At 48.7% G+C, this 23,960-nt stretch overlaps 2 protein-coding genes across 9 annotated transcripts in view; one reads left to right on the top strand and one right to left on the bottom strand.

Moving 5' to 3' along the window:
• Window positions 1–23,960, bottom strand: part of LOC108151823 (sterile alpha and TIR motif-containing protein 1) — a 39,456-nt gene that overhangs the window by 3,912 nt on the left and 11,584 nt on the right. For 4 of the 8 annotated variants that reach the window (XM_017280682.2, XM_017280683.2, XM_017280686.2 and 1 more), the window contains 7 exons: window positions 12,345–12,647; window positions 7,417–7,772; window positions 6,959–7,355; window positions 1,207–3,147; window positions 958–1,137; window positions 702–871; window positions 339–562 (listed from right to left, as the gene is read on the bottom strand). In XM_017280682.2, coding sequence (XP_017136171.2) covers window positions 339–562; window positions 702–871; window positions 958–1,137; window positions 1,207–3,147; window positions 6,959–7,355; window positions 7,417–7,772; window positions 12,345–12,647 — 3,571 coding nt within the window. Of the gene's footprint in view, window positions 1–201; window positions 563–701; window positions 872–957; window positions 1,138–1,206; window positions 3,148–3,566; window positions 4,237–4,718; window positions 4,758–6,958; window positions 7,356–7,416; window positions 7,773–8,983; window positions 9,725–12,344; window positions 12,648–23,960 lie in introns of those variants that run through there. The other 4 variants (XM_017280688.2, XM_033386294.1, XM_017280689.2 and 1 more) reach the window with 4 other exon arrangements.
• Window positions 13,726–18,218, top strand: LOC108151825 (dyslexia-associated protein KIAA0319). Its single transcript, XM_017280691.2, has 8 exons — window positions 13,726–14,528; window positions 14,591–15,922; window positions 15,985–16,116; window positions 16,178–16,286; window positions 16,346–16,536; window positions 16,605–17,121; window positions 17,185–17,352; window positions 17,419–18,218. Exons 1-8 carry the CDS (start codon window positions 13,887–13,889, stop codon window positions 17,631–17,633), a joined length of 3,306 nt encoding a protein of 1,101 aa, XP_017136180.1. The 5' UTR covers window positions 13,726–13,886; the 3' UTR covers window positions 17,634–18,218.

The raw sequence follows: 23,960 nt of genomic DNA, 5'->3' as shown, positions 1-23,960 counted from the left end.
GAGTAAGAAAGAGAGAGAGATAGAGAGTAATGTGTGTGTTTGTGTGTGTCAGTGGGTGAGAGAGACTGGGGGTGGGTTCGAGGAGGGTGGGAGATAGAGAGTAGTGTGCTCAAAGGCTTGAACTTTGACCGTAACTTGAGGAGAATCTCCGCTTAACCTTAAGACATATTCGAGGGAGGTCGTGAGGCTCAGTTTTGCTTGTTTTTTTTTCTTTCTATGGGGTCTCTACGCCGGACTCTGGCTCCGGTTGGGAGTTGAATTTGCATTTGCATTTGCGTTTGCATTTGAACTTGAACTGGAGTTGGAGTTGGGAGTAGTACTACTCGTTGTTGGCCCACCTTGTCCGCTGCCATTGGCCGCCATCAGGCCATCCACCACACTGCCTGCGCCGCCGACACCACCGCCGCCGCCGCCGCCTCCTCCACCGCTGGATGATGCTCCTCCTCCTCCTCCACTCTGGTAGTCGGAATCGTTGCTGTGCATTCTTTGGTATGACACCGCTCCGGGCGTCCCAGGCACCATGGCCGCAATGCGATCGATATTCTTTTCGCCGCGCAAAAATCTGCCGCATCAGAAGAATGGGAATTATTTGAGTTTCGAAAAATTGACACAGAAATTGCAAGATTGAGGAATTGAGGTAGATCCCAGCCAGATCCCAAATTGCATCCTATGCGCGTCTCTAAATGCGTCGCTTAATATACCTTTCGAGCTTGTCGATGCATGCATCCTGGTAGTCATGGATCCAGCTGACGCCATTGAAGTGCGCCACACTGCGCATATCCTCTGGCAGCTTCTCCACCTCCGGCCAATCAAAGTGCTGATCCATAATTGGTATAATGTTGCAATTGGAGTTCAAGGCAGCCACAATTTCCTATACGAACGAACGAAATCACGAAAGAAGGGGCAGACCGTTCTTGAGTAAACATTTCGTTCACTGTTCGATTGAGAGACACTTACGCGATGCACCCAATCCTTACAGTCCTCGTCGGCAATGCAGCGATGCAGGGCATCGGGTGTTAATACTAAAACAAAGTTCTTTGCCTGCCGAATACTGTTCAGGAGTCCATTGTCGAACTTGCCCGCCTCCAGACGCTCCACGTCGATGAAAACTGAGAAGCCACGCAGCTGCAGATGGACCTACAGAGGAAGAAGTGTCATTATTCCATTATTATATATATCTCTACAGTATAGCAAAAGTATCCTTACCTTCAGTAAGCTGGCCAACTGTGAGCCATTGGAACGTCTGTAGCTGACAAACACATCCAGGGTCTTGGCCATGTTCTCCTCGGAGGAGCTGGGGAGCGAGTTCTCCAGATTCTTCACGGCATTTAGGATGCGCAGGCGATGGATGGAGTTGTGGATGCCACACTCCGTCATTAGCATATCCTCGTTGACGTGCGGCAGGGCGCATTTGTCGATGCCGGCATTCAGCATGGCGTATGTGTAGGTGCAGTAGTCGGTGCCGATCTCCGAGAGAAACTGGTGCATTTTGGCCGTGTCCTTGGAGGAGTAGTCGGCCATGCGTTTGAGATTTTGCAGTTCGCGCTCGAAGCGCCGCAGCAGGATGCCGTTGCCGATGCCAATGTCGTCGCGCAGGTTGTCCTGGTTGAGCTTCAGCAGCAGATCGCCGTCCACCTGGGACTCCTCGAACCGGTCGATGTAGCCATTGAACCCGATCTGCTTAACCCATTCCTGCACATCCTCGACGGACCACAGGGGCACCTGTTGCGACAGCTTGTGAGGCACTGTCTCTCCGATGAGGCGCAGCGCCTGGGCGGCGAACTTCGAGGCGATGGCATTCGGGCAGCTGGCCACAGTCTTGAGCGCTTCGATGGCATTGATCTCGCGGAAGATGTCGGTGTTGCCCTGCTCCCGCTTGATGCCCGCCTCCATGCAGAAGTGGAAGGCGGCCAGGTTGCGGGCCTCCTCGCGATTGGAGCTGAGGACGGGCACCAGACGCTTCAGCCAGTGCTTGCTCTGGCCGTGCGCATGCGCCAGGTTCGAGCGGGCAAAGGCCGAAGGATCGTGGGTCGTCACAAACGGTTCCACCAGATCGAGGCAGCCAGACTTCAGGACCTCCGCCTCGATCTCCTTGTTGGCCACCAGAACGGCAATGGCCAGACAGGCGTAGTACTTGATGTTGTCGTCGTTGTGAAAGGCCAGCGGGAAGAGCCACATGGGCACCTTGCGCAGGATCATCTCCTCCTGGTTCTCGGCCCCGCCATAGAGCGACAGATTGGCCAAGGCACTGGCACAGTGTCGCAGCGTCTCCACGTCGCTGGTGCGGCACTCGAAGAGCACGGCATCGAGGCCTCCCAGCCGGATCACATCCGAACAGGTCCCCTCCGAGTGCTTGAAGAGGTGCTCGAGGATGCCAGTGCCGACGCGCGAGTGCTCCATGTTGGATTTCTTCGTGCAGACGCAGGCCACATTCACGACCTTGTCCAGGCCGTTGTCCACCACATGCTTGCGGTTCTCGGTGGTGAGGCACTGCTCCAGCAGCTGGGCGGAGGAGAACTGCAGCGTGAGGTCTTTGTGAACGCAGTTCTTCATGAGCAGATCGAGGCCGCCGCTCTGCCGGAGGGAGTTGCACAGGGAGTAGCCTAGCTCGTGTCCGTGAGTGGGCACAGCCCAGGCCCTGCGGATCACCTCGTTGATCTTCTCCAGATACTCGGTCTTCTCCTTGCCGACATTCATCGCCTGGCCGCTGCTGGTGCCTCCACTTCCGCTCTCATCATCCTGCAGGGAGCTGACGAACGAGGTGAGCACATTCGAATACTTGTTGATGGTCTGCTCGATCTCCTGCTGGCCACTGCCAGCCGTCAGGGACTTGAGGTCGTCCAGCTTGAGGTCCGTGAGCTTCACCATTTGGCCATTCATCGCGGACATCTGGGAGGAGGAGGTGATCATGCTGCTGCCCGAGCTGGAGACGCCCTTGTGGGTCATCGAGTAGTTGGCCTGCGAGGCCGAGGACACGTGCTTCTCCTGGCTGATGATCCCGTTGGAGGTCATCGTCTGCGACTGCTGTGACTGCGAGATCGCCTTCTTGTCCGCGGAGAAGGTGTCGCTCTGCACCTTAATACTGGCGGCGGCCACATTGTTGCTCGCCTGTTGTGTGATGTCGCCGGTGCGCAGCGAGAGGGCCTCCTAAATGGGTCAAAGGTAAAGTATAACAGTTAGTATAACACTATAAGATGGTTGAGAATACTATATAACATGCTGCAAGTCGAATACAACAACAGTCTACGAATTTCTGAACATACAGGGGAATGCTGGGAATTGTTTATGGGACGTATAACACTTTATAGGACAGTCTTTTAGCATACAAAAACAGTTCTTCAACTGTCATAGACTAACACAAAAACAGAAAATTACTTTTGGGGTTCAAGTAAGTATGTATAACAGATTTAAAAGTGTAATACAAACTGTTATACACTTTAATGTACGCTTGAAATGGTTGCCGATGCCTAAATATGGACGTATAACAGTTTATACGCACTGTTTTCCTAGATTTTCCTTTAGATTTTCCCCTCTAGTACAACATAACCCCTGTTATACTGTTATACCTTGCTCTGTTCTACCTCTATGGGTATTTCGCGCACATTATTCATGTGTTTGTTGTTGCTGTTGTTGTGGTTTGTGGTTGTTGTGGCTGCGGCGTGATTGCTGGTGTTGTGGTTGTTGTTGTGGTGGTTGTGGTTGGGCGCTGGTGGTGGCAATTGTTGTGGCGGTGGTGTCGGTGACAGTGGACGGTTGGCAATTGGCTGTAAGGGCGGATTAGAACTTTTACGTACTCTGGTGTGAGAGCTAGAGCTCGAACTAGAGGACGACGACGAGGAGGAGGCCGAACAGGCTGAGGATGCTGAGGCCGCAGAGGACGAGGCTCCAGACATTCTGGCAGCGGACGCAGTGGACATGGTAGCGGCAGCTGTCGTCGCACCCACCACCTGGATGGGCTGCGGGGGCGGTGAGAGCGGAGAGGTGAGCCCAAAGCGATTGCTGGGCGTGGCCACAGGTGGCGGCGATAGTGGCATCTCCACTATGGGACTGGGCGAACGTCCGGGCGTAAAGTCCGACTGTCCGCTCGAACGGAAGATGCCCTTGCGGACGGGCCAAGGCGCCTGATTGTTGGACATGCCTTTCGCCGACCCCAGTATACAGGAAGGAAGCAGTGCCGAGTGGTGCCGAGTATTTCAATGTCAAAGTTGTCGAATCGGTAGTTGCAGATTCCTTTCCGATGTTTCTTGAACTATATATAATCGGACACTGAATGTTTCTCTTTCGCTTTCCGTGTGTACTTTTCTGCTATTCCGATATTCAGTCTTATATACTTTTTACATATATTTTCATTCACATAAAAATAGCGCACAAATTGGCTGCGCCGACGTTGCCGTCACTTTCTCTGTGTCCGTGTTTAAGAGAGTGTATCGTATCGGATCGCCGTGTCGGTGTCCGTGTCCGTATCCGTGTTTGTGGCAGAGTGTGCTTTGTGGATGTGCGTGTGACACTGACCGACAAATAGAGCTTGTAATATTTTACAGTTTCATGACAATTAGCGGAGCACTTGACGATGCTTTTCAGTACAAAATGGGGATGGGAATGGGTATGGCGAAGGCGATGGCGATGGCGATAACGATGGCGATGATGCAGTCGAACACTTGTTGATCCACAATTTGCATACAAAACGGGGGATAAAAAAAAACCTAATTAAAGCTCACATAGCGTCGCAGGCGGTAGGCCATCTTGTGTCAAGTGTTTTTATTGGTTTCTTTCAATGGTATTTCGTTGGGTTCCGATCCGTGTTATTTCCCTAAATTGTTGCTTTTCTTGTATCACACATGTTTCGTCAAGTGGAATTTCATCACTGATTTCGTTCAGTTTTTCGATATTTCGAAACTTGCTCGATCGTCAAGGTCAGCTTTCAACGTGGAATACGTACATATATTCCATATAGTCCATGTATGAGAACTTTCACACTCCGCAAACCCAAAACCGATTCGAATTGTTTTGTTTCCCAATTAGAGGGCCTTTGTCACTTGCACTCTACTATATATCGTACATACACATGTATATTGATACAGTTGTGGATCTAGCCACAGACACACATCGGATTCGTTCGAGCACTCATCGTATATATGCATACGATTATATTCGGTTCTTTTCTGTTCTGTTCTGTTCTGCTCTGCTCTATTCTGTTATATGTAGTATTTCTATATCTGCATAGATTTCATGTGTTGCTGTTCGAAACGCTCGCGACGCTCGTCTGTCTGCTACTGGGGCCCGCGCGTATCGCTCAGCGCCAATATATTCTAAATAATTTTCGAAAATAAAACAAAAGAGAACCCCCCAAAAGCAACGGCAGAGCAATTCTTTCCAAAATTCAGAGCGCAAGACCATGGGAAATAAATCAAAAATCGGATGGGATATTGCGGAGATCACGGAGACGGGACCGCGGACTATGATGGTTCTTTGTTACTTCTGGGAAATAGTTTCGGCGGGAGCAATGCGTGTCGTTGCTTGGCATTTCTGCAATTGACGCAAATGTCCTAAGACGATTTGGATTGGGTTCGTGGAACCATAAAAACGATATCAAAGTATTTTCATTGGATTTTCTTTATTAATATTCACATCTTGAGCACTTGTTAGCATCGGTCCGGTACGGTCCGGTCCGTTCCCTCCTTCTGTATTCCACATGGAGCGTGGCTGACTGTCTGTCTGCCTGTCTGCCCGATTGTTTGGCTGAGGGCCAAGCACAAGCAAGCACCCATTGAGATTGATGCTCTCGTGTGTATTTTTTGTTGCTTTTGTTGGGGTTCTGTTGTTATAGTGGGGCACTGTTTTTGATGTATGATGTGTTGATGGGTCGTATGGTGATGGATTTTGAGGGCGTATTTTAAAGTGCTCGGGTATAACAGTTTTGAAGCTGTTCTATGAACTGTTCTACGCACTTTAAAATGATTTTATTAACTGAGAATATGACTTTTTTAACTGTTATACGCATGTCTAGGGCGCTATTTTACTTTGTCCAGCTGTTATACATTGAAAATACCTGTTCGTTCTACATATAAGAAACACAAGAACTCTGACCCTTGGCATATATCGTATCATTGCGGCGCATTTGACAGCAATATTTCATCAGGCCGTCGTAAAATGATTAAGGCTAATATACCCCCAGACAAATCATCAATGATGTAATACAGCAAGCCCTCGCCGACCGTCCGATTAGATAAATTCCCTCGAACTGCGAGTGGTTTTTCCGCGTAACCCTGGGTAACAGGTGTACCCAAAACAGAGGCACAAACAAAAACGATCTGTGCAGGGGGGCGGCAGGGCAGTTAGGAGTACCACGTACCTCGTACCTGAACTCTTTTCAGCATGCTTCTTGGCGCTTTTTCCTTGGGTCCTGTCTTCGTTTTGCAATAGTTTCGCATGAAGTGGGGGCTGCTCCGCAGGAGCAGGCACTTGTTTAGGAACATTTCACATAACGATTGCCCGCTTTTTGGCGCCAGTGTATTGATTTTCTTTGTTCCAAACTTTCACTTTCGTTTTGGGAGAGTTTTCACTGGTCAGGACTGGGACTTGGACTTGGACTTGGACTTGGACTTGGACTGGGACTGGGACTCCATTAACGCCTTGGCGCGTGTCCCTTATGCGACCTTAACATGCACGCGATGGAATTCCAACTGAAAGCCGAAAGGAGTGCCCGTCTAACAGTTAGCTAAAGCTACCCTCAAGGGTTGCTGCTCCTGCACGCTCCCCTTTGTTACGCTCCCACCCACCCCACACACACACGCCAGAAAGCTTTGTGCGAAAGCTTTTCGCTACAGAAAGGGCAACAGATTTCTGGGGGCTGGTTCAATGACAGGTTCAATGCAGCAGGTTATTAGCTTTGATTCCAGATGCCATGCCATTCCCCCTGACACCGCTGGGACCACGGGGACCGCTCTAGGAGACTCACCTTAATGACAGCTGCATTCTCCTCCGTTTTGACGCCGTCCACCTCCAGTCGATTCCTCATCGCCGACGCAGCCTTGTTCTCTTTGTAGTCTATGTCCCCGGCCTGGAGTCGCTTCATCTCCGCCGAGTTGCTGGTGGCCTGCTCGGAGCTGTAGCCATCGGTGACGACCTTCGTCTTGGACTCCGTTTTCATGCGCTTCTCCTGGAACTTGATCGTGTCGATCGTCTTGCTGGAGCCACTCAGCCCACTGCTGGCACTCAGCTGCGCTGCCGTGGGATGTGAGAGGTCGAGGCCGCTGCCAAAATGATTGTGCGGGCAGTCGTCGTCATCGGGCAGGGTCACGATCACATTGCTGTCGTCGTCGTCATCCACGAGGTTCTCCAACGAGGCGCGAAGTCTGCAAAAGGAGGCGTTTAGTTTTGTTTCGAAAAGGATTGATGATGACGGCTGGGACCCACTTCTTCTGGAGCTGTTCGATCTTGTCTTTACTGCTCATACCCCTGAGATCATCGATCGATGGATGGGCCGATTTGAGTGTGCCCGGCGTGAGACGGGCTGTTGCCGTCTGCCCGCTGCCGGGCATTATGGCTGTCGTGGGCGTGGCTGTTGCGCTGTTGGCCAAGTCGTTGATTTCCGACATGGACTTTTGTATGTTTGTGAGATCTCGCTTGACCGCCGCCGCCTTCATCTCCGAGGATGTGGACAGTGCCTGTGTGGTCGAGGATGAGCTGGAGGATGAGGAGGTTATGTGATGGTGCAGACGCTGGGATTTCTTCTCCACCCGCGTCGTAGTGCTGCTGCTGCTATTGACAACCTGCCGAAAAAACCACAAGAACAGGAGACGGAATGATAAATAATTCATATTTTTGGCCCACAACTAAGGCTAGAAATATGCAAGGAATGTGGGTGACTTGCGTACACCCACATTTCAGTCCCTCTTCAAATATTATTTGGTATATAGTATATGGTAGATATATGCTTTATTTTCTTTGCTGTGTGGCGCTATCTTTATGGCCGGGGGCGCTTAGCGGGCTCTTTATAAATCAAATGAGCCATTTGTTTTGGAATCGACATACTATATATACGAGTGTTCCATTCGTCTGGCTTCGGGCTTAGGCACTTGCCCCAGAGATGGATGGATGGGCCTTTCAAATATTTTTGATAATTAAGGAAATGCTTTATGGCAAAAACTTTAATTTGATTTGAAAGATTTGATGATCACCGATTGATGATACCCTTGAAGGCAGCTTTTCCTTTGTTCTTTAAGTCATTGACCCGCCACTTACTGATTCCCTTTTCGGGCATATATTTATCTATATGTTTCTTAGCAAATTTAAATAAATTAACTCATAAACTTATTGGGAAAAACCTAGCAGACAAAACACTTTTCTATTTATGGTTTTGTTGCAGAAAAGCTCGAGGTTTACGTGAATTTTTGACAAACGCTCGTTCAGGCGAATTACGAATCAAATCTAATTTTGGCCAAGAAGATGTGCCATGCCGCTAAAACCAAACAAGTTCATCTGTCGTGAGTCGTCTCGACTCGAGTCGAGTTGAATTGAGTCTCCCCATCATCGTGTGGGTTTGGTTCGCATTTATTATGGCATTCATTCCTCATTCTTCTGGTGTGGCAATAAAACATGTGCAAATACATGGGAATCGAGAGCGATTTCCGAATGGATGGCACTACGCATGCGACATGTTGGCCAAAGCCAGAGGCAAACATTGCCCTCTTCTATCGCACATCACATTCTTTCCTGACATTAACTTATCGGCAAGGTAAGGCGGTAAGGCGGCAAGGCGGCAAGGTAAGGTAACAATTTCAAGCACTCCACACACTGATCAATAAATATTTTCCTTACAGGGAGTTTGGTTTGGACATGAAATCAAATAGATTAGATATCATCGTTCTACAATATTCAATATGTATGTAGTACCTATTGTTATTGTTGTGTTTTCTGTTTTCTGTTTTCTTCAATTTTTGCGTCATTTACGAAATTATCTGAATGATGTTGCGGGACTAACCTTTTTGTGAAGAGATTGTCACACACTCACACAAGTGTGCGGGGGAAAACTTCTTGGAAAAGTATGCGAAATTCAATTGAATTTCATATTACGTATACGCCTGCGTTTCGATAAAGCACGGACACACATATGTGCATATATTCCTATGGCATATAGCAGTATAATCAGCCTGGGATGAGTGCGGGCTTATCAGAGACACACTGCACACACACACACACACACACTCACACACGGCAATTGTGGAATAGAATATACTACATGTACTATATGTGTACTAGACATATATTTTATTTTATTTCTTTTTTGGGCTGATTTCTTTCACGTTTTCCGCTTTTACAAGTTGTACACCTTTATTTTTGTTCGTTTCGATTTTGTGTGTTTGATTCCTCTTCGCAATACTGATAACAAAAGAGTGTTCGTTTTTGTTTTTGTTTTTTTTTTTTTTTTGATTTTGGGTTCGTTAATGCCCAAGACAGAATTCCTTGGGCATTGATTTCGTTTCTTCGTTTTGTAATTATTTAATATATTATTTTGATTCGCGGGGCATACACGCTAGCAATGGAAAATACAACGACAACAATTCCGCCTTTCGGTTTGGGGTTTCAGGTGTTTGGGGATTGGTGTTTCGGTTTTGGTTTGGTGGATTTTTTTCTCTTATTTGCTCGAGTATTTCCTGAATTTCTTAGCGCGTCGCCACTGCTGTGTTTCGTTCGTTTCGTTAACTAAAATAAAAATGAGCGCCGTGCCGAGAAATGTCTAGCTTAAGAGCAGCAGAGCAGCAGAACAGCAGAACAGCGGAGCAGCGGAAGCTTCCGAAGCTTTTTTTTAGCGGCGTTGTTGTCGTCGTCTTGCCTGTCGCCAGTTTAAAGTGGCGATCGGCAAGCGGGAGAGGAGGCACGAGTTAGAGGGAGAGGGTGATACGTTCGAGAGATAACCGGGAGAGGGCGAGAGTGAAACGTGCCCGTGTGTGCTCCCAAGAGTCTCCCTCTGTGCGTGTGTGTAATTCTAGGAAATCAAATTATGTGTCCCGCTCTCTCCTTAGGGTTTCTACGGGCGTGTGTGTTAGACGTTAATTTATGCTGTGAATAATTTGCATTTCCATAATTCTACCAACTACGGCCTGCCTGCCTCCCCCCCTCGCCACCACCGTATGTAGTGTTCACGTTTTAGAGCTTTTGCTTCTCTAATTAACGCGTTCACCCGCTTGGCTGTTCGGTTTCCAAGTCTCTTGGCTTTGATTTGCTGCCTTTGTTGTTGCTGTATCGGCAGCTTGTTGAAGATCGTATCTCGTTTTTTCTCATTTCAATTTGCGTTGTTTACTTTTCTGATTATCACGGTACTTTTTCCCCCAAAGAGTGCGAAAGAGACAGACAGACAGGGCAGCGGCACAGCGAAAGAGAGGCAGCGAATTTTTGAATCGATATCCGTTTAACTTTTTTTTCGGAATATTTGAATAATTAGGTGTTAATCGATGCATAATTGTTTAACGAATTCGCTTGGAATTTTCTAATAATTTTATTATTATGTCGTTTAATAGGGGCTTGAGTGCATTTTAAAAGGCTTTTAGCATAATTAAAGCTGCTGTCTGTCATTGATCTTTTCCTTAACATTTCCACGATCATAGCTGTTTCCCTTTTTGTTATATATTGTCTTCTCTGAGGTTCTTTGTAATTCTTATTGATCATCCAATCTTCTGTATGTTCTATATTTTCTATACCTTCTACAGCACCGCTTTTCAGGCCATAATTATTTTATTTTCTTGTGCCTTACCTCAACAAATTCTACGAACAGGCAAATCATATCGCTAAATCGGTTTCTTAAACCAACTTAAATAACACATTTTTCACCAGAAAACGAAAATTGTCACCCGTTTCGTTCCGAGTCATTGAGACAATCAATTCGGACGAAAGTCAAGGGACATTTTGAGTGTTATTCAATTGAATATGAACATGAATATGAATGAATATGATGAATGAATACTATACTATATGCGGTCCCTAATAGATTAGAGCAAATCACACTTTTAATGTTTGAACTTGGATCTCTACCAGGATGTAAGCAGATAACCCCCATAAACCCCGAGCCCCCAAAACCCCATAAACCACGGCTAATTTAGCACGAGGCGAGTCTAAGGCGAATCTGAAGCGAATCTGATGCTGATGATGGTGATGGTGATGGTGCTTGAGGGGACGGGTGAATCTCTGGATCTGCGACCGGTGCTTACGTCGAAGTGTGCCGCCGGCAAATGACTCATTCTCCATATATAAAGCACGACCCACAGCCAGACAAACAGAAAGAGAGAGAGAGATGACGTCTAGACAGAGTGTGGGAGAACAACGAAAAAGGTAGTCGTCTGTGTGTGTGTGTGTGTGTGTGTGCTAGGGAGATGCTTTCCCTCCCGCCTCCTGCTCCTCCCCGCCCCCAGCAGAGACCGACCTCTAACGTGTGTCATAAACGTATTACAAAAGCCAACTATTTTCGCATCAGTACTCGTATTTACTTTGATTACGAGAGCACTACACCATCGTTTACCGCGATAAAGTCATAAATTAATGGAAATACTGCTTGACCAAGTCAGTGGCTATTTTTGGGGGGGTCCCAGCCGAAAGCTGTCATCTTTTGATGGACATTTTTCCTTCTGCTCGCTGATTGGCAACTTCCTTATCAAAACTTGGGAAAGTTTTTTTAGATAAAAGCAACACTCGTATGAGTACTATGCAAATTCTGGTGAATACCCAAGCACATATCTAATCTATTCGAATCATAAAAACACAGAGAAAATCATAAATAAATTGTTAACAGATCGTTAAAATTGTTTAAACAACAATTGGCACAAGCGGCACGTTTTCCTCATTCCTCGTTCCTCGTTCCCCATTATCCGTTCCTCTTTTTTTGTTTGGTATATTTTGTGTATTTCTGTGAATTATTCACTTATAATTTTGATGGTTTTTGTTCACACTCGAGTGATTAATGCGAGTAATAACGATTCTGTTCAAACAGCAGCCATGATGTCGCCGATCAGGCGGGTGTGGTGGCTAAAGCAGCAGCATAATCTTATCGGGGGTGGATCGTGCATGCCAGTACATCGTAGGCGAGAAAAGAGAAGGGCAATCAATGGCTGTTAACCTCTAAGTAGGCTTATCGGTGGAGCACAGGTACTGCGAAAATGTTGCTTGATTATGCGGCCTCCTTAAGTAATGGGCTAAATATAGGGGCTCTGGTCAGCTCTCTACCATATCTCCCGTTTCCATTACGATATCTGGGAGCTCTCTGATGACCAGAGGCTACGTCAGATACCATTCTTGTCTAATCGTGGCGTAGTACCCCACTCCACTCCACTGGATTTCGATTCGGTTCTTACCTGCTGCGATGTGGATGTGGATTGATGGGAGGTTTCCTTAAGACTACTGCAAGAACTCGAACTCGTGTTGATCTGTCGGCCACCATTGGTGTTGCCCGATCCCGATCCCGATCCCACAAGCACTCCTCCTCCTCCATTGCCATTCATGGCGGTGGGAGTGGTGCTAGTGATGCTGTTGCTGTTGCTGTTGCTGTTGCTGCCGCTGATGGGCTGTGGGGAGCTGTTCTTCTTGTGGAAATTCTCTATCAATGTAGAGGCTGGACTCAGCACCCCACTGGGCGAGCTATCCGAGAAGTCTGTCATCTGTAAGGACGAAACACGGGAGAAAGAGAAAGAAAACGGTTATTATCAGTGGGAAATAGTTGGTGCCTTGTAAGGCAATGGGTTTGATCGGAAATCTGTTGCTGGGGAAATCTCGGTAAACAAATGGGAAAAATGTGAATTCCCCTTAAAATAAATTAAAATAATTAAAATAAATTATTATAAGTGAGAAATAGTTTCTGCCCTATAAGGCAATGGGTGGTGGTGGGCTTTTTTTAGACGGTTGTTTTTTCGCAGACCTCGGTAATAAAATGGGAAATATGAGATCACATTTTTCTCGGTAATAAAATAAGAAAAATGTGAACTCCTATTAAAATAAATATTAATTAGATTCTGAATTCTTTAACAATGATTTGTGAGTGTAGCCTCTACTTTTCTCCTACTGAAACCGCAAAAAAGTATTGCCTACAATAAAATCCATTTCTATTGTTCTTTATTGTTGTTTTTGTTTTTGGTTAACTAATGCCGCTAGATCTAGATAATAACAGCAGACGTCAGAGGCAAGGCCGTGGAAATTAAGTACCAGGGATTTTCGGGGGATTTTTCTACAACAAACAAAAGTTCCGACCGGCCCGGCCCGACCCGACCCGACCCGACCCTAGCCCTCCCAGATTTCATTGGATTTTGGGATTTTCTTTGATTTTCTGTATATTGTTTTTTATTCAGAAAATATTAACATAAACACAATGCATTGATTTATGTTTATTTGCTTGAAATGTTATTAACTTCTGCAGCGATTCGATTCGATTCGATTCGAGGCGCGTGGGCAGGATTTATTTATTGGCTCTTTATGGGGCTGGGCCGCGCTACCAGCAAACGTTAACGTGTTCGTGTGGGCAGCACGAGACCTTAAAAGCCAGGCAGAGAACAGAACAGAACAGAACAGGACGGAAGATCAATATTTTTGCAATTTATGCAAATGCAAAAGAGCGTACAACGAATCGTTCGGCTGCCAAGCAACGGCAAAGAAAGCTTTCGAAAGCTGCAACTTCGAAACTCTAACGCTCTCTGGCGCCCACCGACAACACCTACAACGCCTGGCGACGGCTTACAACACTGCTTCTGCGCAGAACGACAATCAGCTGTTTGCGTGGTGTAATTTTCGTGTTTTTTGTGTTTGTGTTCGTCCGAAGAAAAACTAGGTTTTTGTGGAAATTATTGCAGAAAAGCGCAGGAAAAAGTGTGCAACTCGTACGGAAAGCTGTGTGGCACGTATTGGTCATGGAGAAACGCGTGTGGCAGCTCTTCTGGCTGCTGCTGGCGATGGCGTCAGCATATGCCGACGTCATGGCTGGTGTAACGACGCAAAATGCTCTGCTGGCGACGGGGGGCTCTGCGGCCGCTGCCGCCGCCGCCGCCGCCGCCGCGGAGACTCCACCAGGCAGCAGCAGCAGCAGCACTGGTGTTTGCCCTCGCATGTTGCGCCACGTCTTTGAGAATGCCACGCCGCGCGACGAGCAGCAGGCTGGGGTCTTCGAGGAGTACAAGCCCGGCGGCGAGGTCGCCTCCGAGGAGCCCCTGGAGGAGGAGGCCTACCTCTGGAACTGCCTGCAGGCGTGCTGCGACAAGTCACGCAACCAGACGAGCGCCTGCAACGTGGTGCTCGTGTTCCACGGCAAGTGCTTCCACATCCGCTGCAGCAGCAACGAGGGATGCCTGCCCAAGCAGCGGGTGCGCAACAACGAGAAGGTGCAGATGGTGCTGGTCAATCCCTTGGGGGAGTCGGCCACGTGGTCGCAGCTGCTGAAGGCCTCCAAGCAGAACGCCGAGATTCTGCCCTACGACGAGCTGGCGGCCCAAGGGGCGGCAGCCCTCAACTTCTGGAAGCAGCCCCGTCGCCTGGGCTACCTGCCACGCAACCAGGTGAGTCTCCAAACAAAGTGCTCACTGAAATCAGACCGTCTAGTAACCCCGCACCTCCAAAGGACTCCCCCACCTACGACGATGAGGACTTCCCCTTGGCGGACAAGCGCATGAAGCAGCTGCACGATCAACTGGACGAGAACGATGTGCTGGCCAGCGAGGATCTCAATTACTTTGGCGGCGTGGAGCTGCCGCAGAATGGCAAGTTCATGACCTGTGACCTGGAGACGCCCTGCCCACCGCAAGAGCAGTGCGTGCCCCTCCATCCGAATGCCGCCACGGGGCTGTGCACCTGCCCCCGAGGCTTCGATTGGAACAAGCAGCGGAAATGCGTGATGCGTGCCATTCCCTACAGCGCCTATCTCACCAGCAACGAGGCTGTGCAGCAGCAGCAGCAGCAGCAGCAGGAGGATGCAGTGGCCGCCGCCGCCAGCGAGAACTCCCCCGAGATGTCCACTGCGCCAGCAGCCAAAACGGAGCCCAGCAAGGACATTGTGGTCTCGGTGATGTCCAAGGAGGTGCGCCTGCCCGAGCAGGAGGTAACGCTGGCCGCCTTCACCGTCCCGGACGAGCAAACGAGCGACACCAAGTACAAGTATCTGTGGACGCTGATATCGCAGCCCAAGGGGCCGATGAACGGCACCATTTCGGACCAGAGCAAGTCCAAGGTGAAGCTCTCGAATCTCTCCGAGGGACTGTACACCTTCAAGGTCACCGTCACGGGGGACAATGGCACCTTTGGCGAGGCGGCGGCCAATGTGACGGTGCTGCCCGAGAACCGCATCAACCAGCCGCCGCAGGTGATCATCTCGCCGGGGAAGCAGATCATCCGGCAGCCCTCCACTAACGCCATCCTCGATGGCAGCACCAGCACGGACGATGACAAGATTACCAACTGGCACTGGGAGGTCATTTCGGGACCCATTGGCTACCAGCCCTCGCTGCCGGAGGTGAATACGCTGCAGCTGGATCTCACGTCGCCGGGCAACTACACCTTCAAGCTGACGGTCACGGACTCCAACAACGTGACCAACTCGACGACAGCCACAATCGCAGTTCTCAAGGAAACGGACTATGCCCCGGTGGCCAATGCCGGGGACGCCGTCATCCTGTACCTCCCGAACAACAACGTGACCCTCAACGGCACTGCCAGCTCGGACGATCACGAGATTGTGGCCTGGGAATGGACCAAGGACGCCAGCGACGAGGCCAAGGCCGTGGACATGCAGAACACGAGGACCCCCTACGCCCAGCTCTCGAACCTGGAGGAGGGGATGTACACCTTTGTGCTGAAGGTCACCGACGGCAGCGGCCAGTCGAGCACGGCCAAGGTGCACGTGTTTGTGAAGCCACCAACGAATTCCCCGCCGATTGCGGAGGCGGGTGCCAACGCGGTAAGCCGGAGTAGGTCTTTATTTCACCCTTGCACTCAATCTGACTTCTGTTGCCCTTGCAGACCACAAGTCTGCCCATCAACTGGGTGCTGCTTAATGGCTCGGAGTCCAAGGACGACATCGGCATCAAAACCTATCAATGGAGGCAGCTCAACGGACCCAATAATGCAGTGATTCTGAAGTCCAACACATCGGTAAAAGCATCCAGCGGACTGTTTCCCCTCGCTCGAGACTAATCCCTGTTCTATCCACCAGATGGCAAACGCCACCAGCCTCACGTTGGGCCTCTACGAGTTCCAGCTGAGTGTCTCCGATGAGAACAACAACACAGCCACGGACTCCACTTGGGTGAAGATTGTGCAGGGTAAGAACCGAGGCAAAAGTCATCTGTGGACCCTTCTAATCCCCGAATTCTCGCCCTAGAGCGCAATGCTCCGCCCGTGGCCAATGCTGGCGGGGACCACAGCATCACAATGCCTGTCACAGCCATCTACTTGAACGGTTCGAAGTCCTGGGATGACTTGGCCGTCGTCAAGTATCTGTGGACGCGGGAGGACAACAGTCTGGCAGCGGGCATGATTGTGGCAGACACCGACAAGCAGCCCGTGATGATTGTAAGTTCGGGCCGCCCCGCACTCCTCTGGCATGGGACGTGCGACTCATATAAGACTCCTTCTTGCAGCTGACGAACCTCGTGCACGGCCGCTATGTCTTCAAGCTGACGGTGAGCGACGATCAGGGGCTGACGAGCACGGATACCGTCAGCGTGAATGTCCACCCCGATCCGATGCTGATGTACCTCGTGCAAATGACCCTCCCCATGGGCATATCCGTCATCTCTCAGTCCGAGCTGGATTCCATCGTGCAAAAGCTGCAGCTGCTGCTGGGCGACGACAACAAGATACAGATACGAGAGCTCAAGTACGATCTGCACACGGAGGCGGCTGTCCTTGTGTTCTACGTGACAGGTGTGCAGTCGACGCCCCTGAATGCGCTGCATGTGGAGCTGCTCCTGCGGGCCAAGCTCCAGAGGGACGCCTCCATTCTGGGTGCCCTGTTCGTGGACATACGCACCACCGTCTGCCAGAACAACTGCTCCGGCCACGGCAGCTGCAACCCGGCGACACGCGCCTGCATCTGCGAGGCCTTTTGGATGCCGTCAGCGGGCTACTTCTTCAGCAATCAGGAGGCCAATTGCGGTAGCTATATGGATTGTGTTTCCCTTAGGGGTATCGTTTCTTACTTCAGTCTCTCTCTTACAGATTGGTCCATATTGTATGTGTTTGTGGGCGTGATTGTGGGCTGCCTGCTGCTGTCGGGGGTCTTCTGGGGCATCGCCTGCGCCTGCCGACAGTCGAAGAAGCCGCGCTTGCGGCAGAAAGTGCAGAAATATGCACTGATAGGCAATCAGGATGAGGAGGCGGCCAATTGTAAGTTATGGAGTGGAATTCTATTACCCTGCCAGCAGCTAACTTTCCCCCGTTCCCCCTCCGCAGATTCCCGCACTACTTCACTCACGGAATCAGAGACAGACTCCGATGTCCTTTTCGAGACACGCACAAAGCCCTCGCACAACGGGATTGGTGGCAAGCACGGCCACAAGTCCGCCCATGGCCATGGCAGCAGTGGTGGCGGCAGTGGCGGCTCCTCGGGACGCGAGGGCCACAGCAAGTATGCCGTCACCAAATTGGGACGCAAAATCAAGGCCTAAATCCCCAGGGGCAACAGTCAGTCAGATATGCCTATATATGTGTGTGTTTTAGTCGATATCTGTACTATATATACATAGTAGTAGTGTGTGTGCGTGCGGATGTGTGTGTGTGTGTGTGTGTGATATATATTTGTATTTGTATTTCCATATATACTACTATATACTTGAGATCTTTTTGTACTTTCCCACACATGTAAGAGGAGACGGAGACGGAGACGAACCCGAAGAAGGAGACGTGGCTCTGTGCATATGTTCCTTTTTGAATTGTATTTTTAAAGCCTACGTTAAGTATTATTATTTATATAGTTCTTTTTTACACGAAGCTGCTGCTGTGCAACCGCAAAACACCTACACCTACACATTATTGTTTATATCGTTTTTACAATGCTTTTTTATGTGTACCCTTATATTCTAGTATATTATATGTTACCTCTTTATGTGTATATAGAAGTAGTAGCTGTTCCACAATCAAAAATGTAACGAAAAAAAAAAACTACATGCAACTGCTGCTTAAAAGTGCAATGTGCACTGCAATGCATTATGGTATTCCCCCAATTAAACAGAACACGAAATGATAGACGAAAATGGGAATGGGATTTTCAATGGGAATCGCAGGGATTATATGTTGATTGGCAGCACTTTTACCCTAAAAAAAATTGTATCGGAAACCATCAAAAGGTTGGCTTTGGGTTCTACATCTTTCGAAGGGATGTGTGCCCAGTGATGGTCCTCACAGGTGCCAGAGCCCTGTCCTGCTTGAATCCGCAGCCTGCCCCTTTAATGCGTTCCTCCTTCAGTCGGATTCGAATCATTCCGAATCACTGAAACAACTCGAAACATAAGACGGGGTTCGTGTGCCTTCGCAGCTGATTCGAATACCGAATCCCAGCGATTCGATTTGGCAGAGTTGAGTCCATTTAAGGGCTCTCAATCATTAAAGCACAGCAATTAAGTGCAATCGTTCATCATTTGAAAGGCGATTTGCATGCCAAAGGCATCGACGTGTGCGATGCTACGTGAATTGTACTTGCTCTAGACTTGTTGGGGTTTACTTTTACCCGATCCTGAGTACAAATCACCACAAAAGTAAAGGAAATTCAAAGGCCTTTAGGAAAGTAGCCTTTTCATTCGTTTAATTAAACATTTTCCACAATTTAAAGTGGATTTTGAGGATTTTGTGCAAACACCAGCACGAAAGTACAGTGCCACCGGGGGGCAGCTGTCGTGCCAGAGATTGACACGAACACGAGCACGAACGCTCTTGTTTACACGACTTTTGTTGACTTTTCGCATTTCGATCGAACGTATGTATGTACGTTTTTCCACAGGCAGCTTCTTTGTTTTTTCAAGCATTGCGAAATGTATTTCATGCAAAATCCCGCCCACACAAAAAACAGTCAACACCAAACTAGGTTCGGGCTCGCAAGCGGATCTCTGGGCTGGCCAAAATTCCTGGTAGCCAAAAACGAAAAATTCTGGCGAAATACATCGCACAGCGTACATCGTACAGCGTATATCGTATCTTGAAGACCTGATTCGACCGCTGCTGATTAAGGGGCTTAAGTATTTGCGTGTTTGCTATTGATTTTAGCCGGATTTGTCCGGTCCAGGCCCCTGCCTCTGGTGTTGCCCCCCCGTCCCGGAAACTTTGTCACGCGCGACCCATTTTTCACAGCTGGGAGCGGCCGCCGGAGACACGCGATTCCACCATAGCCGCCGCCGTCGACTGGCGCCTGTGTCGCCTCTGTCGCCTGCCACATGTCATGACCATTGTCCGCCCCCGTTCTTCGTTGTCCTTTGGTTGTAATTATCCCCCAAGCTCCTTGGCCATAAACTTTTGCATGCCGCACAACTAATGGAGAGGTTCTTGAACCTCAAGGAGGCTCCTTTGCCCTGCACCCCCCGCCTCCCCCCTGCACACGTGATGTGGCTCGTGCCCCTTCGATTTTTCCTGGTATTTAAAGCTTCCCCAATTGTTTGTTTTCCTCTTAAAACTCCCAATTAAACGCCTGCCATACACAATTCACGTCAAAAATTATTCAATTCTGTTGAAAAAACAAAAACGATGAATTTTTAATTTCTTTTGAATGGGCCATCAATTTCCATGCCGCAGGGCCCCATCCGCATTACAGCTGTTCGGAGATGGAGATGTTCGGACAATAAAAACAATCACCGCCGATCGGTGGAGGGGTGGGGAGAGGGGGGGGATGCCTGGCTACTGGTATTATCATTATTAAGATTGTCATTTGTCAAATGATCGACCGAAAAAGTGGCTTGTGTTTGTCTTAGAGTTCGAGATTCGGTGTCGCATTGAGTTATGATGAGGATTTTGCATAAATTAAGCGGATGGCTTTATTTTGTTCAAAAAGATTATTAACAAATACCAGAGGCATGAATAATCCGAGGAATTCGGCGGTGGGTTCGATTGAAAGCGAATTCAAATGCCATTCGATTGCAGTTCCTTTTGAAATCTCCTGGAGACTTGTGCTCCTCTCTGGGCGGAGATTTGGTCCCCTTCGAAAGAGTATTCCCACCTCGATGACTACCAAAGCTTTCCTGATATTATCCAAGCCTTTGACACAAAACTAAGCCCCTTTCAAGGTACTCGTGGAGGTCCAAGGGGTTCAATTCTGGTTTCTCCCACTCCAATTTGCTGTGACGTTCGTTGGAGCCCAAGTTCAGGTTGGTTTCATTAAAAACTTATAAAACTTGAATCAATTAACATAAAGAACGATGGAGCGTCACATAAAAATAGAAAAGAGACCCGCAAGAGAACATTAACATGGAAAAACGAAGGAATAAAACTGGCTTTAGTTCTATTTTGGTTTGTTGTTTGATTTTTATGTGATTTAAATGAACACCATGGGGGCATGGAGTGGGGGGTGCCTCCTGAGTGGTGGGACAGCATTTTTGCAAGGGTAACAAAGGGTGGAGATGGGGATGGAAGGGGAGGAGAACAACAGAAATTGGCACACGAGACAACGGTTGAGTGATTTTTAATGTAGTCGTGACAATAATTTTTTGGCGTTCTACTGATACGCGTTTTGGGCGGCGGGGGGAGGGGGTTTGGGGGGGGGGGGGGGGTGCCACACTATAACCATAAAATGTTTTGTTTCTTTTGATTTTATTTGCGTTTTATAATTGTTTAATTAATGCTGTCGCTGTCGCCTGTCGCCCGTCCCTGTCCCTGGCCCTGTCCCTGGCATTTCATCTATGAATGACAAACTTTTGTTTGCTTTTGCTCCCTCATTCGCTCTCTCTCTCTCTCTCTCTCTCTCTCTCTCTGTGAAACGCTTTTCATTATGAAGCAACTTCCTTTGTTCCCTTTTTCCCCCCCACTTTGGCGGCACATTTCAAATGCACAAAAGCAAATAAATAGAACAAACAAATAGCGAACGCCATAATGGATAATGGGTGGACGAATGGTAGAGGGTAAAGTGCAAAAAACATAATGTAATAATGAAAGACGATCCGAACCGATCCGAGCCGATCCGAGCCGATCCGATCCGATTGGGGGTTCGAAAGAGGATCGGAACTCGTCGTGTCGTGGGTCGAGGCCGTTCTGTGGGCGTTGAAAAAACACACAGTGCCAGTGCCAGAAACAGTGGGAGAGGAGAGTCTTGTAGAGCTTGGCATTTGAATGGTTGAGAGTCAAGAGATTCCAGAGTTCCCAAGAAGACGGCCGAAGGGCACTGCCGCATAACGCGTGGCAGGCTGTTCGAATTGGAACCTACACTCTACAAAAAAAAACCAATTTCGGAATACTTTTAATCAGCTTTTGTGCCCCTAAAATTCATTTTCTCAGCGTAAACATCAATAAATCAATGGAACAAACTTCGACAAAGGCCTGCCTTACTGAACGGTGCCTTATGACAGCACAGACATTCCATAATTCAATTTAAGCAACCCCCCCGCCCCCTTTGTAGCCCCCGAGAGCGCACCTTTTGAAGCACCGATGCACCTGCTACCGAGTGGCAGGCGACAAGTTTCGCAATTTGTGCACTCGACGGTGGAAAATGGAATGAGAAACAAAAGTTGGACGAGAGACAGAAAGAGAGAGAGAGAGAAACTATAAATGACATGGCAGTCAAAGGTATTTCCGCCTCCGCCTCCAACGCCAACTCTCAGTCGATTTTCTATTCAAATTGCTTCAGAGTGCCCCTGCCCCTGCCCCTGCCGCTTCCCCTGCCGCTGGCCCTGCCATTACCCGCCCCGTAGTAAACGTTGAAGGGCGAAAACCGCAAAGCAAAGCGAAGCAACAAATCGAACACAAGTTCAAGGTCAATGCCACATGCATACCAGGCAGACAATGGCATTTTCTCTGTGGCAACAGCTGCCTGCCGCACTGAGATTCTGGGACTGGGTGTGCCACTGCACCGCTGCAGCACCACCGCCATTGCCATTGCCAATTAGAAGGTTCGTTCCCCGCGACTGCACTGCGGGTCTAGACATCTGTCTCATTAGCCGCAGATTAATCTAATGCTCGGGAAATTTGACGTTACATTTGGCGGGGCTCGAGCCAATGCGTGGGTGCAGGAGGTGCAGGAGGTGCAGGTGCGACCAGTGCCAAAAGTTAAACCAAGAGGAACGCCGTCTCGAGAGAGGCAGGCACTTCTAGGCACTTGGTTCTTGAAAGATTTGTTTGCTCATTCTTGATTACCGATTAAATGGATTAATGATGCGAAATATTGAACAGTAGATGAGCCCCCGACCGAGGGGCGCTGCTGCATGACGCGTTGAGGAAGTTCTGGCGTTTCATATCCGCAAAGAATAACCTTTTCGTGGAGTCAAAGATGGGTTTTTGATGGACTAGTCACGAGTCCAGTCCTATAAATAGTACACTCTAACTACCAGGAACTACGACTATAATCAGTGGGGGAGAAGTATGTATGTGTGTGTGTAAATAAATCCATTAAATTTCCTCCCATAAAGTTACACAAAACAAGAGCGGGCTGTCTCTCTCCGTAAACCCCTTGCTTGCTGTTCAACAAATGACGCATTTTGTGAATTGTTTTCGGCAACTGCCTCCCTTTTGTCGGGGTTCGCGGGGTCAGATTGCAATCCCTGCAATCCCCAGAAGGGTGTGTGTGTGCTTTTTTTGGGCCGCCTTTGATTGCCCGATTGCGTGGGCCGGGCCAATGTCTTTTTGACAAGTTTGTCGCGTTCTGCGATTCGATAACGACTACGAGTGCGAGTGCGAGTGCGAGGTGGTGTAGTGGCTGGAAAGATAAGCCATAAATAAAACACTGGGGGGAAACAGCATTTCCCACCGACATTCAAGCCCCCGTGTATCGGCGTGGAGACAACCGGTCCACAGATTCTTTGGGAGAGCCAAAGAGGTGCCAAATTGTATGGGCTTCTGTTCTCTGTGGCGTGTAATCGGGGCAATCGACCATGAAACGGAGAGCCGCACAACTACGCCAAAACTATCTATCTATCTATCTATCTATCCGTCTATATCTAGGGGATCTAGATACATTTGTACATGGGGCCGATCGCCAGAAGGAGGGAAAGGTGCGCTATACACCCCTCGCATATAAACAATAACAATGGCGATTTTAATGTCTTTTCGGGGAAACACACAGCCCACACAGTTTATAGCGAATTTCCTGTTGAACTGAGCGCTTTATTCCAGAATATTTTGAAAATTCGAAACAACTTGTACCTTTAGTTTTCACCTTTAAATGTTGCACATTTCGAGCCCCCTCCACCCGCCCTTTCACTTGTTGCCTTCTGGAAACGCACTTTATCAGAAAAAAAAAATCAAAATAACTCAAATCGGTATATCTTTTATTTGCGATTGCGATTTGTATGTGGAGTAAGCCACGATTTTATTACGTATTTTTTTGCTCTCAGCTTTTGCACGCGCGACGGCCAATGGCGACAGGCGACAGGCGACGGCGAACACAACGGAGAAACAGAACAGGAAAAACGAAAATAAGTGAAAAGCACCGCAGCGGCGGCGTATGCTTGATTGTATATTGTTGAGAGAGAGAGAGAGAGAGAGCGACTTCTTACAGAGACTTTGAGAGAGAGCAGCAACAATCTTTGGGCGCTTGTCAACACTGGCACGGAGCATTGCCAGCAGCCAAAAGCAGAGAGCGGATAGAGAGTGGGAGAGAGGGAGGGAGGTAGGGAGAGTAACTTGTTGCTCTTGCTGTTATTTTTCGGATAAACACCACAAGGTTGTTGAAAAGCTCCTGAGCCTTACAAAAAGCATTTTCGACAGCGTTTTCATTGGTTGAGATTTTGAGAGCAAGAGAAAGTGGTTCCGAGAGAGAGAGAAGCCAGGGCTGGATTTTGATCTCATACTGATCCAGGGCCGAT

Source organism: Drosophila miranda, chromosome XR, assembly GCF_003369915.1.
Source record: "Drosophila miranda strain MSH22 chromosome XR, D.miranda_PacBio2.1, whole genome shotgun sequence".
NCBI classification, from domain to species: domain Eukaryota; kingdom Metazoa; phylum Arthropoda; class Insecta; order Diptera; family Drosophilidae; genus Drosophila; species Drosophila miranda.
This window is presented reverse-complemented; position numbering and strand designations above follow the sequence as displayed.